The sequence below is a fragment of the Oncorhynchus tshawytscha genome, linkage group LG10, assembly GCF_018296145.1.
Source record: "Oncorhynchus tshawytscha isolate Ot180627B linkage group LG10, Otsh_v2.0, whole genome shotgun sequence".
Lineage (NCBI taxonomy): Eukaryota > Metazoa > Chordata > Actinopteri > Salmoniformes > Salmonidae > Oncorhynchus > Oncorhynchus tshawytscha.
The window spans coordinates 81,136,205-81,150,276 of NC_056438.1; the positions used below are offsets into that span (position 1 = coordinate 81,136,205).

The window sequence follows — 14,072 nt, forward strand, 5'->3', positions numbered from 1 at the left end:
CGCTCTAACCACCTGCCTCTCATTGCACTCCATGAGGAGCCTGCCTGTTACGCGAATGCAGTAGAGGCCAGGGTAAGTTGCTAGCTAGCATTAAACTTATCTTATAAAAAAAACAATCAATCATAATCACTAGTTATAACTACACATGGTTAATGATATTACTCATTTATCTAGCGCGTCCTGCGTTGCATATAATCGATGCAACGCTGGGGGATGATTTAACAAAAGCACAATTGCGGAAAAAGCACAATCTTTGGATGACTGTGCCTAACCATAAACACCAATGCCTTTCTTAAAATCAATACACAGAAGTATATATTTTTAAACCTGCATATTTAGCTAAAAGAAATCCAGGTTAGAAGGCAATATTAACCAGGTGAAATTGTTTAATTTCTCTTGAGTTCATTGCACGCAGAGTCAGGGTATATGCAACAGTTTGGGCAGCCTGGCTCATTGCGAACTAATTTGCCAGAATGTTACGTAATTATGACATAACATTGAAGGTTGTGCAATGTAACAAGAATATTTAGACTTAGGGATGCCACCCGTTAGATAAAATACCGAACGGTTCCGTATTTCACTGAAATAAAAAAAGTTTTGTTTTCGAGATGATAGTTTCTGGATTTGACAGTATTAATGACCAAAGGCTCGTATTTCTGTGTTTTATGTTATAATTAAGTCTATGATTTGATAGAGCAGCCTGCCTGAGCGATGGTAGGCAGCAGCAGGCTCGTAAGCATTCATTCAAACAACACTTTCCTGCGTTTTGCCAGCAGCTCTTCGCAAGCACAGCTCTGTTTATGACTTCAAGCCTATCAGCCTAATGGCTGGTGTAACCGATGTGAAATGGCTAGCTAGTTAGCTGGGTGTGTGCTAATAGCATTTCAAACGTCACTCGCTCTGAGACTTGGAGTAGTTATTCACCTTGCTCTGCAAGGCCTGCGGCTTTTGTGGAGCGACGCTGCTTCGAGTGTGGCTGTTGTCGATGTGTTCCTGGTTCAAGCCCAGGTAGGGGCGAGGAGAGGGACGGAAGCTATACTGTAACACTGGCAATACTAAAGTGCCTATAATAACATCCAATAGTCAAAGGTATTTGAAATACAAATGGTATAGAGAGAAATAGTCCTATAAATACTATATTAACTACAACCGAAAACCTCTTATCTTGGAATATTGAAGTCTCATGTTAAAATGAACCACCAACTTTCATATGTTCTCATGTTCTGAGCAAGGAACTTAAACTTTACCTTTTTTACATGGCACATATTGCACTTTTACTTTCTTCTTTGTTTTTGCATTATTTAAATCAAATTGAACATGCTTCATTATTTATTTGAGGCTAAATTGATTTTTATTGATGTATTATATGAAGTTAAAAATAAGTGTTCATTCAGTATTGTTGTAATTGTCATTATTGCAAATAAATAAATAATAAATATATATATATTTATTTAAAATCAGCCGATGAATCGGTATTGGCCTTTTTTGGTCCTCCAATAATCGGTATCGGCGTTGAAAAATCATATTCGGTCGACCTCTAATAAGAACAAAATGTGGAACAAGTCAAGGGTTCTGAATACCAAACGTATAGACCAAAAGTTACCTCATTAAAAAGTTGAAGGTGGTCTTGTCAAGTAGCTGTATTTCATCCTTACTACTATCACAAACTGGTGGTGGTCGTCTGCTAAGTCAGTAATTACTTCCCTGTAGCTAACCAGTCACCACCAGCCTTCTAGTGCCTGGTTAAGAAACAAGCTGATTTACCAAATTAAAATATACAGGTTCTGTAGTCTCTCTCAACCCTCCCACGTTACCACTGCCTTTCATATACAGGTTCTGTAGTCTCTCTCAACCCTCCCACATTACCACTGCCTTTCATATACAGGTTCTGTAGTCTCTCTCAACCCTCCCGCATTACCACTGCCTTTCATATACAGGTTCTGTAGTCTCTCTCAACCCTCCCACGTTACCACTGCCTTTCGTATACAGGTTCTGTAGCCAACTCCCCCTCTTTTCCTTAGAGAAAACTGTTTTCGTTCAACAATGTTTAAAATACATTTATAAAATGTGTTTAATTGAACCTATATTTTAACTAGGCAAGTCAGTTAAGAACAAATTCTTATTTACAATGACGGCCTACCCCGGCCAAACCCGGAAGATGCTGGGCCAATTGTGCACCGCCCTATGGGACTCTCAATCACGGCCGGATTTGATACTGCCTGGATTCAAACCAGGGACTGAGTGACTCCTTTTGCACTGAGATGCAGTGCCTTAGACCACTGCACCACTCGGGAACCAGCAATACATTTTTATCTTTCTACCGTGCATTGGTGGCCGCATTTTGAGAAAGAACGAGAGAGGGCAAGAAATAGAGAGAGATGAGTGACCTACCTGTTGTGCTGTGTTGGCAGATTGATGCATGTAGTACTGCTGGGTCTGTAGCTTTGTGTACATGGCATAGTCCTCATTCATAAGCTTAGCATAAAGAGACAGAGCCTCCATCAACTTCACATTCAGCTCTGACAGCTCTGAATGCTTCCTGAAACACAGGAGTCAGTCAGTCAGTCGGTCAACCAACCAAGCAACCAGTCAGTCAGCCAAGCAACCAGTCAGTCAGCCAAGCAACCAGTCAGTCAGCCAAGCAACCAGTCAGTCAGCCAAGCAACCAGTCAGTCAACTAGTCAGTCAGCAAGGTGTAAGCTGAATACCGTACCTGTCAGTGCTCTCAAGCTTCTGATCAATGAGGGGACACATCTGGTTGCAGGCACCTTAGCAGAACAAGAAACAATGTTATGTAATGTTTTGTAACTGTATAGTGCATTCTAAATGCAACCAGTGTTTTAATTAAGAAACGGGTTAAATAAATAATTAATGACAGTAGTTATTCAGTCTTACCCACTAGATGCAAGAGTTAGTCAGTCAGTCTTAGCCTCTAGCTGTAGGAGTTAGTCATTCTTACAGTTTAGCTGTAAGAGTTAGTCAGTCTTACTAACTAACTCTTACAGCTAGTGTGTTAGTTGGGTAAGAATGACAAACTAGCTAACTAACCCTCTAGCTGTAAGAGTTAGTCATTCTTAGCCTGTGTTTGTAATGGCTGCTCAGTGAAACGACCTGTCCTGATTTGTCATAGACGATTGCTAAAAAAACTTTAATGAGCAAGCCTTCCTTCATGACCTGGTCTCTGTAAAATGGTATAGAATCAGCTTGACGTTTGGACCTTCTTTTTTAATATTTCCAATGGTATTGTTAACAAACACGCCCCCATAAAGAAAATTTGAATTAAAAACAGGTTCAGCCCCTGGTTCGACCGTGATCTTGCAGAGTTACTCCACCTCAAGAATTGCATTGGCGAAAGGCTCAGCAAACGCATACTCAGAATGACTGGTTCTCGTCCAGGCAAATGAGGAACAAGTGCACTCAGGCTATCCGGAAGGCGAAATGTAGATACTTTAAGAAGCAGTTCTCTCTCTGTGGGTCTAACCTCAAGAAGTTCTGGGAAATGGTTAAAGACCTGAAGAATAAACTCTCCTCCTCACAACTGCCCATGTCCCTTAATGTTGATGTGGTTGTTACTGACAAGAAGCACATGGCTGAGCTCTTTAATCACCACTTCATTAAGTCAGGATTCCTATTTGACTCAGCCATGCCGCCTTGACTGTCCAACATTTCCTCATCTCCCACCCCTTCTAATGCGACTAACCCCGATGTTTCTCCCGCTCATCCTCCACATACAACACCAGCTCTGCCAGCCACATTATGTTAAAGGTCCCCAAAGCACACATCCATGGGTCACTCCTTTTTCAGTTTGCTGCAGCTAGCGACTGGAATGAGCTGCAAACAACATTCAAACTGGACAGTTTTATCTCAATCTCTTTATTCAAAGACTCAGTCATGGACACTCCTACTGACAGTTGTGGCTGCTTTGCGTGATGTATTGTTGTCTCTACCTTCTTGCCCTTTGTGTTGTTGTCTGTGCCAAATAATGTTTGTACCATGTTTTGTGCTGCTACCATGTTGTTGTCATGTTGTGTTGCTACCATGCTGTGTTGTCATGTGTTGCTGCCTTACTATGTTGTCATGTGTTGCTGCCTTACTATGTTATTGTCTTAGGTCTCTCTTTATGTAGTGTTATCTCTTGTCGTAATGTGTGTTTTGTCCCCTCTTTATTATTTATAATTAATTCTTAATTATTTATAATCCCAATTTTCAAACAGCTTTCTTGTCAGGGCAAAGTATTACTGCAGAGTCAATTAAACATTCTTTAATGAATTCTAACTCAGCGAATGGCTTTCTATGTTTAGCAATTTTGTGGGACAGTACATATCTAGCTATCGCAATTATGTTTGCTGAATGCAGTTTTGTGAAAACTCCTTGCTGCTTTTGCAACTGAGAAAGCAACTCTTTTGATGCAATTGCCCTCTGCTCAGAAGACATATTCCTATATTTCTCTGCATGCTTCGTCTGGAAGTGTTGGGACAAGTTCTAGTCATTCTATTTTTATTTTTTTTATAAATATTTTCTCCTTCCAGTTCTCTGCTGCAAATGACTGGAACGAACTACAAAAATCTCTGAAACTGGAAACACTCATCTCCCTCACTAGCTTTAAGCACCAACTGTCAGAGCAGCTCAAAGATTACTGCACCTGTACATAGCCCACCTATAATTTAGCCCAAACAACTACCTCTTTCCCTACTGTATTTAATTCATTTATTTATTTATTTTGCTCCTTTGTACCCCATTATTTTTATTTCTACTATGCACATTCTTCCACTGCAAATCTACCATTCCAGTGTTTTACTTGCTATTTTGTATTTACTTTGCCACCATGGCCTTTTTTTTTGCCTTTACCTTCCTTATCTCACCTCATTTGCTCACATCGTATATAGACTTGTTTATACTGTATTATTGACTGTGTGTTTGTTTTACTCCATGTGTAACTGTGTCGTTGTTTGTGTCAAACTGCTTTGCTTTATCTTGGCCAGGTCGCAATTGTAAATGAGAACTTGTTCTCAACTTGCCTACCTGGTTAAATAACGGTGAAATAAAAAAGATATATTTTTTTTTAAATTCTGCAAAAAAAAAAACATTTTGGTAAAAATGTCTTTTTTGCGTTCAAACAGCTCTCCTGTGAAGTCGTGACTTGCGACATACGCCTAGTTTACGGAATCAGATCACTATTAGCCCCCTTGTAATTAGATAACTCTCCATTGTTTGGTGAAAAAGATGAGAAAATATTGTTAAATTAAATCAACACCTTTATCGAATATTGAAATGGAAGGAAGTGGTCATAATTAATATTTTCTGTAATTTCAGTGTCACTGTTTATAAAATCTAGACAGAAATAACTTAATTACATAATTATTCAGACTTTTTGCTATGAGACTCTAACTTCAGCTCAGGTGCATCCTGTTTTCATTGACCATCCTTGAGATGTTTCTACAACTTGATTGGAGTCTAGGCACAGATCTGAGGAAGGGCATCATTTCTGCAGCAATGAAGGTCCCCAAGAACACAATGGCCTCAATCATTCTTAAACAGAATAAGCTTGGAACCACCAAGACTCTTCCTAGAGCTGGCCGCCCAGCCACACTGAGTAATCAGGGGAGAAGGGCCTTGGTCAGGGTGGTGACCAAGAACCCAATTGTCACTCTGTTGGAGCTCTAGAATTTCTCTGTGGAGATGAGAGGACCTTCCAGAAGGACAACCATCTCTGCAGCACTCCACCAATCAGGTCTTTATGGTAGAGCAGCCAGATGGAAGCCACTCCTCAGTAAAAAGGCACCTAAAGGACTATCAGACCATGAGAAACAAGATTCTCTGGTTTGATGAAACCAAGATTGAACTCTTTGGCCTGAATGCCAAGCGTCACGTCTGGAGGAAACATGGCACCATCCCTATGGTGAAGCATGGCTGTGGCAGTATCATGCTGTGGCGATGTTTTGTCAGTGGCAGGGACTCTCCAAATACAAGTGTGACAAGCTTGTAGCATCACACCCAAGAAGACTTGATGCCAAAAGTGCTTCAACTTATGTAAATGTGATATTTCAGTTTTACATTTTTTAAAATAAAATTGGCAAACATTTCTAAACCTGTTTTTGCTTTGTCACTATCGGATATTGTGTGTAGATTGATGAGGGAAAAAAAACTATTCAATCCATTTTAGAATAAAGCTGTAACAAAGTGAAGAGGTCTGAATACCTTCCGAAGGCACTGTATGTCTATGGTGTATTTACTATGGGTGTGTGTGTGTAAATGATGTATGTACTATGAGCTGAGCCATAAGGGAGACGAGACCTCTACCACCCCACTAGGGAGGTGGGGGGGTGTAGCCTGTTTTTTTCCCCCTACTATGTTTCTGAAATCACCATCACCCACTAATTAACTTGTCATTTTTGCAGATTAAATGTTTGAGCTGCTAATGAATCAATATTTATCGTTTTAATTAGCTATGACATAGCAAATTAATATATAGCACAACATTCGATTTCATCCCCATCTCAAAACAAAATTGTTTTGACCATTTGGAAGTGTTTCGTGAGCTTCTTTTGTATTCCAGCTTTGGCCTCGTAAAAGCGATTCCTCGTTACGAAAATATAAACTTTACCCTGTATATCTAAAAATGACCATATACACCATTTTATTTTAACAAAACTATTGCTGATGGTGAACCTGAACAATGTAAATAAACTATTGTAAGCCACGTAAAACAGGAATAGCCAGATCAGTTGTTTCCGGTAGCTTACTTTTATTCTGGTAAAATAACATAGGTTATCACTCAACCAATAAAGACGAATATTGGGCAAGCCATTTTAGCATTTGAATGCTGAAGGTGCTGTGTAAGATCAGGCCCTACTCGCTTTCGCAGCGCGGATCTGGGCACAGTGCGCAGTTTGACGAGGCTACTGATTTTCCCTAGGTTGTTCTGCATGCAAAATTACTTGTAGATCAATGACTGTCAACACAGTTAAATGCTTAGCTAGACACCAGAGGAGATCAGGTATTTTTGTAAGGAAGAAAGTAATATGAGCCAAAAATGTTGGTGAATTTGAAATTCGTAATGTTTGAATCGGTTTTGGGGTCCACAAACCATCTTAAACATTGAAATCAGTGACTGATGCGCATCGGTGAATTGTTACATACCTATTAGTTAGTCAGTCTTAACCTCTAGCTGTAAGAGACAGAGATAGATAGATGGATAGACTTAGCATTTAGCTTTAAGAGTTAGTCTTACCCTCAAGCTGTTTTGGTTAGTAGGTCTTATCCCCTCTAACTGTAAAGGTTAGTTAGTAATAGTTGTTCAGTAAGTCAATCTTACCCTCTAGCTGTAAGAGTTAGTAATAGTTGTTTATTAAGTGAGCATTTCCCTCTAGCTGTTTGATTAGATAGACGGTAAGAATGACTAAGTAACTCACAGCTAGAGGGCAAGAATGACTAACTAACTAGCTGTTAGTAATAGTTGTTCAGTAAGTCAATCTTACCCTCTAGCTGAAAGAGTTAGTAATAGTTGTTTATTAAATCAGTATTACCCTTTAGCTGTAAGAATTTGTTATTTAGTAATAGTTGTTCAGTAAGTTAATCGTAAGTCAGTCTAGCTGTAAGAATTAGTAAGTTGGTCTCACCCTCTAGCTGCAGCAGCTCACAGGCATCAGACTGGTTGTCTGTTGGATCTGCACTCTGGATCATGTGCAGCAGCTGGTCCATTTTCTCCTGGTCAGGAAAAATAACCAAATAGAACTTCAGTAGAGCTTTTTTATAAAAGGAAGTAAAACATTACACCTACAATAGTATACACTGAGTATACCAAACATTTGGAACACCTTCCTAATAAGAGTTGTGCCCTTTTGCGGTCAGAATAGCCTCCATTCGTCGGGCCATGGACTCTACAAGGTGTCGAAAGCGTTCCACAGGGATGCTGGCTCATGATGACTCCAATGCTTCCTACAGTTGAGTCAAGTTGGCTGAATGTCCTTTGGGTGGTGGACCATTCTTGAGACAAAAGGAAAACGGTTGAGCATGGAAAAAACAGCTGTGTTGCAATTCTTGATAAAACAATGCTTCTGGCACCTACTACCATACCCCGTTCAAAGGCACTTAAATATTTTGTCTTGCCCATTAACCTTCTGAATGGCACCATATACACAATCCATGTCTCAAGACTTAAAAACATTCTTTAAATTTGTCGCCCCCACTTCATTGAAGTGGATTTAACTAGTGACATCAATCAAGGGCTCATAGCTTTTAGTTGAATGCATTCAGTTGTACTATCCTTTCACCTGGATAGTCTATGTTTTGGAAAGAGCAGGTGTTCTTAATGTTTTGTATACTAAGTATATACACACACACACACACACACACACACACACACACAACATGACAAAAAGTATGTGGATACCTTCTCGTTGAACATCTCATTCCAAAATCATGGGCATTAATATGGAATTGGTCCCCCCTTTACTGCTATAACAGCCTCCACTCTTCTGGCTTTCCACTAGATGTTGGTACATAGCTGCAGGGACTTACTTCCATTCAGCCAGAAAAGCATTAATGAGGTCGGCACTGATGTTGGCCATTTAGGCCTGGTTTGCAGTCTGCGTTCCAATTCACCAAAAAGGTGTTCAATGGGATTGAGGTCATGGCTCTGTGCAGGTCAGTCAAGTTCCACACCGATCTCGACAAACCATTTCTGTATGGACCTTGATTCCTGCATGGGGCATTGTCATGATGAACTGGGAAAGGGCCTTCCCCAAACTGTTGCAACAATGTGAGAAGCACAGAATTGTTTAGAATGTCATTGTATTGTGTAGTGTTAAGATTAGCACAAGTGAAGGGCAAGGGGCCTAGCCCGAACCATTGTTCCTCCTCCACCAAAGTTTACAGTTAGCACTATGCATTGGGGCAGGTCGAGTTCTACTGGCATCTGCCAGGTTGTGAAGCGTTATTCATCCCTCCAGAGAACGCCTTTTCAATGCTCCAGAGGCGAGCTTAACACCACTCCAGCAGACGCTTAGCATCGCGCATGGTGATCTTAGGCCTGTGTTCGGCTGCATGGTCATGGAAAACCATTTCATGAAGCTCCCAGCTTGTGTGGCCCACCACTTTGCGGCTGAGCCGTTGTTGCTCCTAGACGTTTCCACTTTGAACTTACTGCTGACCGGGGCAGTTCTAACAGGGCAGAAATTTTACGAACTGACTTGTTGAAAAGTTGGCATCCTATGACGTGGCCACGTTGACAGTCACTGAGTTCTTCAGTAAGGCCATTCTACGGCCAATGTTTGACTATGGAGACTGCATGGCTGTGTGCTCAGTTGTATACACCTGTTGCAGGTGTAGACAAATTAGCCAAATCTAATTTGAAGGGGTGTCCATATACTTTTGCATATAAAGTGCATTCGGAAAGTATTCACACCCCTTGACTTTTTCCACATTTTGTTACGTTACAGCCTTATTCTAAAATGAATTAAATAAAAAAATCCTCAATCTACACAATACCCCATAATGACAAAGATAAATGTTAGCAAATTTATTACAAATAAAAAAATAGATAACATATTTACATAAGTAAGCTTCAACGCCATACAACACTCCAACCATGGCCTCCAACTGCTTTTAAATGGTAGTAAAACTAAGTGCATGCTCTTCATGCTGCCTGCACCCTCCCGCCCGACTACCATCACTACTCTGGACGGTTCTGACTTAGAATATGTGGACAACTACCTAAGTGTCTGGCTAGTGTGTAAACTCTCCTTCCAGACTCACATTAAGCCTCTCCAATGCAAAATGAAATCTAGAATCGGCTTCCAATTTCGCAACAAAGCCTCCTTTACTCATGCTGCTAAACATACCTTCGTAAAACTGACTCTCCTACCGATCCTGGACTACAGCGATGTCATTTACAAAATAGCCTCCAACACTCTACTCAGCAAACTGGATGCAGTCTACCACAATGCCATCCGTTTTATCACCAAAGCCCCATATACAGCCCACCACTGGGACCTGTATGCTCTCGTTGGCTGGCCCTCACCATATATCCGTCGCCAAACCCACTGGCTCCAGGTCATCTATAAGTCTTTGCTAGGTAAAGCCCCGCCTTAACACTCATGCGCTACGGCAGGTATATTCCACTGGTCATCCCCAAAGCCAACACTTACTTTTGATGCCTTTCCTTCCAGTTCTCTGCTGCCAATGACTGGAATGAATTGCAAAAAAAAAATCACTGAAGCTGGAGACTCATATCTCCCTCACTAACTTTAAGCATCAGTTGTCAGAGCAGCTTACCGATCACTGTACCCGTACACAGCCAATCTGTAAATAGCAGACCCGACTACCTTATCCCCATATTATTACTTACCCTCTTGCACCCCAGTATCTCTACTTGCACATATCACTCCAGTATTAATGCTACATTTTAATTATTCTCACCTCCATGGCCTATTTATTGCCTACGTCCTTACTCCTCTACATTTACACTGTACAAAGATCTTCTTATTTTTATTTTGTGTTATTGACTGCACGTTTGTCTGTTGTTGTTTGTATCGCAACGCTATGCTTTATCTTGGCCAGGTTGCAGTTGTAAATGAGAACTTGTTCTCAACTGGCCTACCTGATTAAATAAAGGTGAAACATATATATTTTTTAAAGTATTCAGACCCTTGGTTATGAGACTATAAATTCAACTCTGGTCTCCATTGTTCATCCTGGAGGTGTTTCTACAATTTGATTAGAGTCTGCCTGTGTTCAATTCAATTGATTGGACATTATTTGGAAAGGCACACACCTGTCTATATAAGTTGACAGTGCAGGTCAGTGCAATAACCAAGCCATGAGGTCGAAGGAATTGTCCGTAGAGCTCCGAGACAGGATTGTGTCAACGCACAGATGTGGGGAAGGGTACCCAAAAAATATATGCAGCATTGAAGATCCAAGAACACAGTGACCTCCAACATTCAAACCAAGACTGAACTCTTTGGCCTGAATGCTAAGAGTCACATCTTGAGGAAACCTGGCACCAACCCTACGGTGAAGCATGGTGGTGGCAGCATCATGCTGTGGGGATGTTTTACAGCGGCAGGAACTGGGAGACTAGTCAGGATTGAGGGAAAGATGAACTGAGAAAAGTACAAAAGAGATCCTTGATGAAAACCTGCTCCAAACCGCTCAGAACATTACACTGGGGCAAAGGTTTATCTTCCAGCAGGATAACGACCCTAAGCACAGCCAAGACAACGCAGGTGCGGCTTCGGGACAAGTCTCAATTTCCTTGAGCGGCCCAGCCAGAGCCTGGACTTGAACCCAATCGAACATCTCTGAAGACATCTGAAAATAGCAGTGCAGCAAAGACGCCCAACCAACCTGACAGAGCTTGAGAGGATCTGCAGAGAAGAATGGGAGAAACTCCCAAATACACATGTGCAAAGCCTGTAGAGTCATACCCAAGAAGACTCGAGGCTGTAATTGCTGCCAAAGGTGGTTCAACAAAGGAAAGAGTAAACAGTACGTTTTTTATATTTTATAAATCTGCAAAAATTATTTAAAAACTTTTGCTTTGTCATTATGGGGTAGATTGATGATGGAAAACCCCCAATTGAATCAATTTTAGAATAGGACTGTAATGAACAAAACGTGGAAAAAGTCAAGGGGTCTGAATACTTTCCAAACGCGCACACGCAGTCAAGTCTTAGAACACCTCATTTAAGAGCTTTCGTTATTTGTATTATTTTCTACATTGTAGAATAATAGTGAAGACATCGGAACAATGAAATTAACTACATGATTCCATATGTGTTACCAAAAAAGCGTTAAACAAATCGAAATATATTTTAAATTTGAGATTCTTCAAAGTAGCCACCCTTTGCCTTGATGACAGCTTTGCACACTCTTGGCATTCTCTCAACCAGCTTCATGAGGTAGTTACCTGAAATGCATTTCCATTAACAGGTGTGCCTTGTTAAAAGTTCATTTGTGGAATTTTTTTCCTTCTTAATGCGCTTGAGCTAATCAGTTGTGTTGTGGCAAGGAGGGGTGGTATACATAAGACAGCCATATTTGGCAAAAGACCCAAGTCCATAATATGGCAAGAACAGCTCAAATAAGCAAAGAGAAATGACAGTGCATCATTACTTTAAGACACGAAGGTCAGTCAATACGGAACATTTGAAGAACTTTGAAAGTTCCTTCAAGTGCAGTCGCAAAAACCATCAAGCGCTATGATGAAACTGGCTCTTATGAGGACCGCCAAAGGACAGGAAGACCCAGAATTACCTCTGCTGCAGAGGATAAGTTCATTAGAGTTAACTGTCTCTCATGAGGACCGCCAAAGGACAGGAAGACTAACTAAGAATTACCTCTGCTGCAGAGGTATATACATATGAGATAAGTTAAACCAAGTGGCATAGTTAAAGTGGCTAGTGATACATAGAGGTAGCATTGTTTAAAGTGGCTAGTGATATATTTACATCATTTCCCATCGATTCCCATGATTAAAGTGGCTGGAGTAGAGTCAGTGTCATTGACAGTGTGTTGGCAGTAGCCACTCAATGTTAGTGGTGGCTGTTTAACAGTCTGATGGCCTTGAGATAGAAGCTGTTTTTCAGTCTCTCGGTCCTAGCTTTGATGCACCTGTACTGACCTCGCCTTCTGGATGGCAGCGGGGTGAACAGGCAGTGGCTCGGGTGGTTGATGTCCTTGAACTTCCTGTAGCATCGGGTGGTAGGTGTCCTGGAGGGCAGGTAGTTTCTCTTATGAGGAGTTTGTGAGTGCTTTTGGTGACAAGCCGAATTTCTTCAGCCTCCTGAGGTTGAAGAGGCGCTGCTGCGCCTTCCTCACGATGCTGTCTGTGTGAGTGGACCAATTCAGTTTGTCTGTGATGTGTATGCCGAGGAACTTAAAACTTGCTACCCTCTCCAACTGTTCCATCGATGTGGATGGGGGTGTTCCCTCTGCTGTTTCCTGAAGTCCACAATCATCTCCTTAGGACAGGAAGCCCTCACCTCCTCCCTAGTAATTGTCTGCTGCAGAGGATCTTGTGGGGTTCATTAGAGTTACCACAGGAAGTCAGTACCCTCATCGAGAGGAGCCAGCCAGATAAAACAGCATTCTCACATAGGTATTCCTCTTGTCCAGATGGGTTAGGGCAGTGTGCAGTGTGGTTGAGATTGCATCGTCTGTGGACCTATTTGGGCGGTAAGCAAATTGGAGTGGGTCAAGGGTGTCAGGTAGGGTGGAGGTGATATGGTCCTTGACTAGTCTCTCAAAGCACTTCATGATGACATGTAGGTTTACTTAGCTTTCTTGGGAACAGGAACAATGGTGGCCCTCTTGAAGCATGTGGGAACAGCAGAATAGGGATTGATTGAATATGTCCTTTGGTCTGGACATATGCTCTGAGGGCGCGGCTGGGGATGCCGTCTGGGCCTGCAGAATTTTTAATGTCGGCTGCAGTGAAGGAGAGACCGCATGTTTCGTGTCAGCCTGTATTGTCCTCAGCGGGCAAAAAGGTCTGCCTGGGAGCAAGACATCCTGGTCCGTGACTGGGCTGGGTTTCTTCCTGTAGTCCGTGATTGATAGACCCTGCCACATACCTCTTGTGTCTGAGTGATAGCCTTGCGGAGGGAATAGCTGCACTGTTTGTATTCAGCCATGTTACCAGACACCTTGGTGCACATCAACTATAATGTGTGATTCAGGCCTTCATGGTCACATTGCTGCAAAGAAACCACTACAAAAGGACACCAATAATAAGAATAGGCTTGTTAGGGTCAAGAAACACGAGCAATGGACATTAGACCGGTGGAAATCTGTCCTTTGGTCTGGAGTCGAAATTGGAGATTTTTGGTTCCAACCACCCAGTCTTTGTAAGACACAGTGTGGGTGAACGGAAGATCTCTGCATGTGTATTTCCCACCATGGAGGAGAAGGTGTTATGGTGTGTGGGTGATTTGCTGGTGACACGGTCTGTAATTTATTTAGAATTCAAGGCACACTTAACCAGCATGGCTACCATAGCATTCTGCAGCGATATGCCATCCCATCTGGTTTGCGCTTATTGGAACTATCATTTGTTTTTCCAACAGGAC

At 41.7% G+C, this 14,072-nt stretch overlaps 1 protein-coding gene across 8 annotated transcripts in view; it reads right to left on the reverse strand.

The window, feature by feature from the left end:
* stam (signal transducing adaptor molecule (SH3 domain and ITAM motif) 1) overlaps positions 1-14,072 on the reverse strand; it is a 42,861-nt gene that overhangs the window by 6,723 nt on the left and 22,066 nt on the right. For all 8 annotated transcript variants that reach the window (XM_042329189.1, XM_042329185.1, XM_042329183.1 and 5 more), the window contains 3 exons: positions 7,620-7,707; positions 2,714-2,768; positions 2,392-2,539 (listed from right to left, as the gene is read on the reverse strand). In XM_042329189.1, coding sequence (XP_042185123.1) covers positions 2,392-2,539; positions 2,714-2,768; positions 7,620-7,707 — 291 coding nt within the window. The remainder of the gene's footprint in view (positions 1-2,391; positions 2,540-2,713; positions 2,769-7,619; positions 7,708-14,072) is intronic.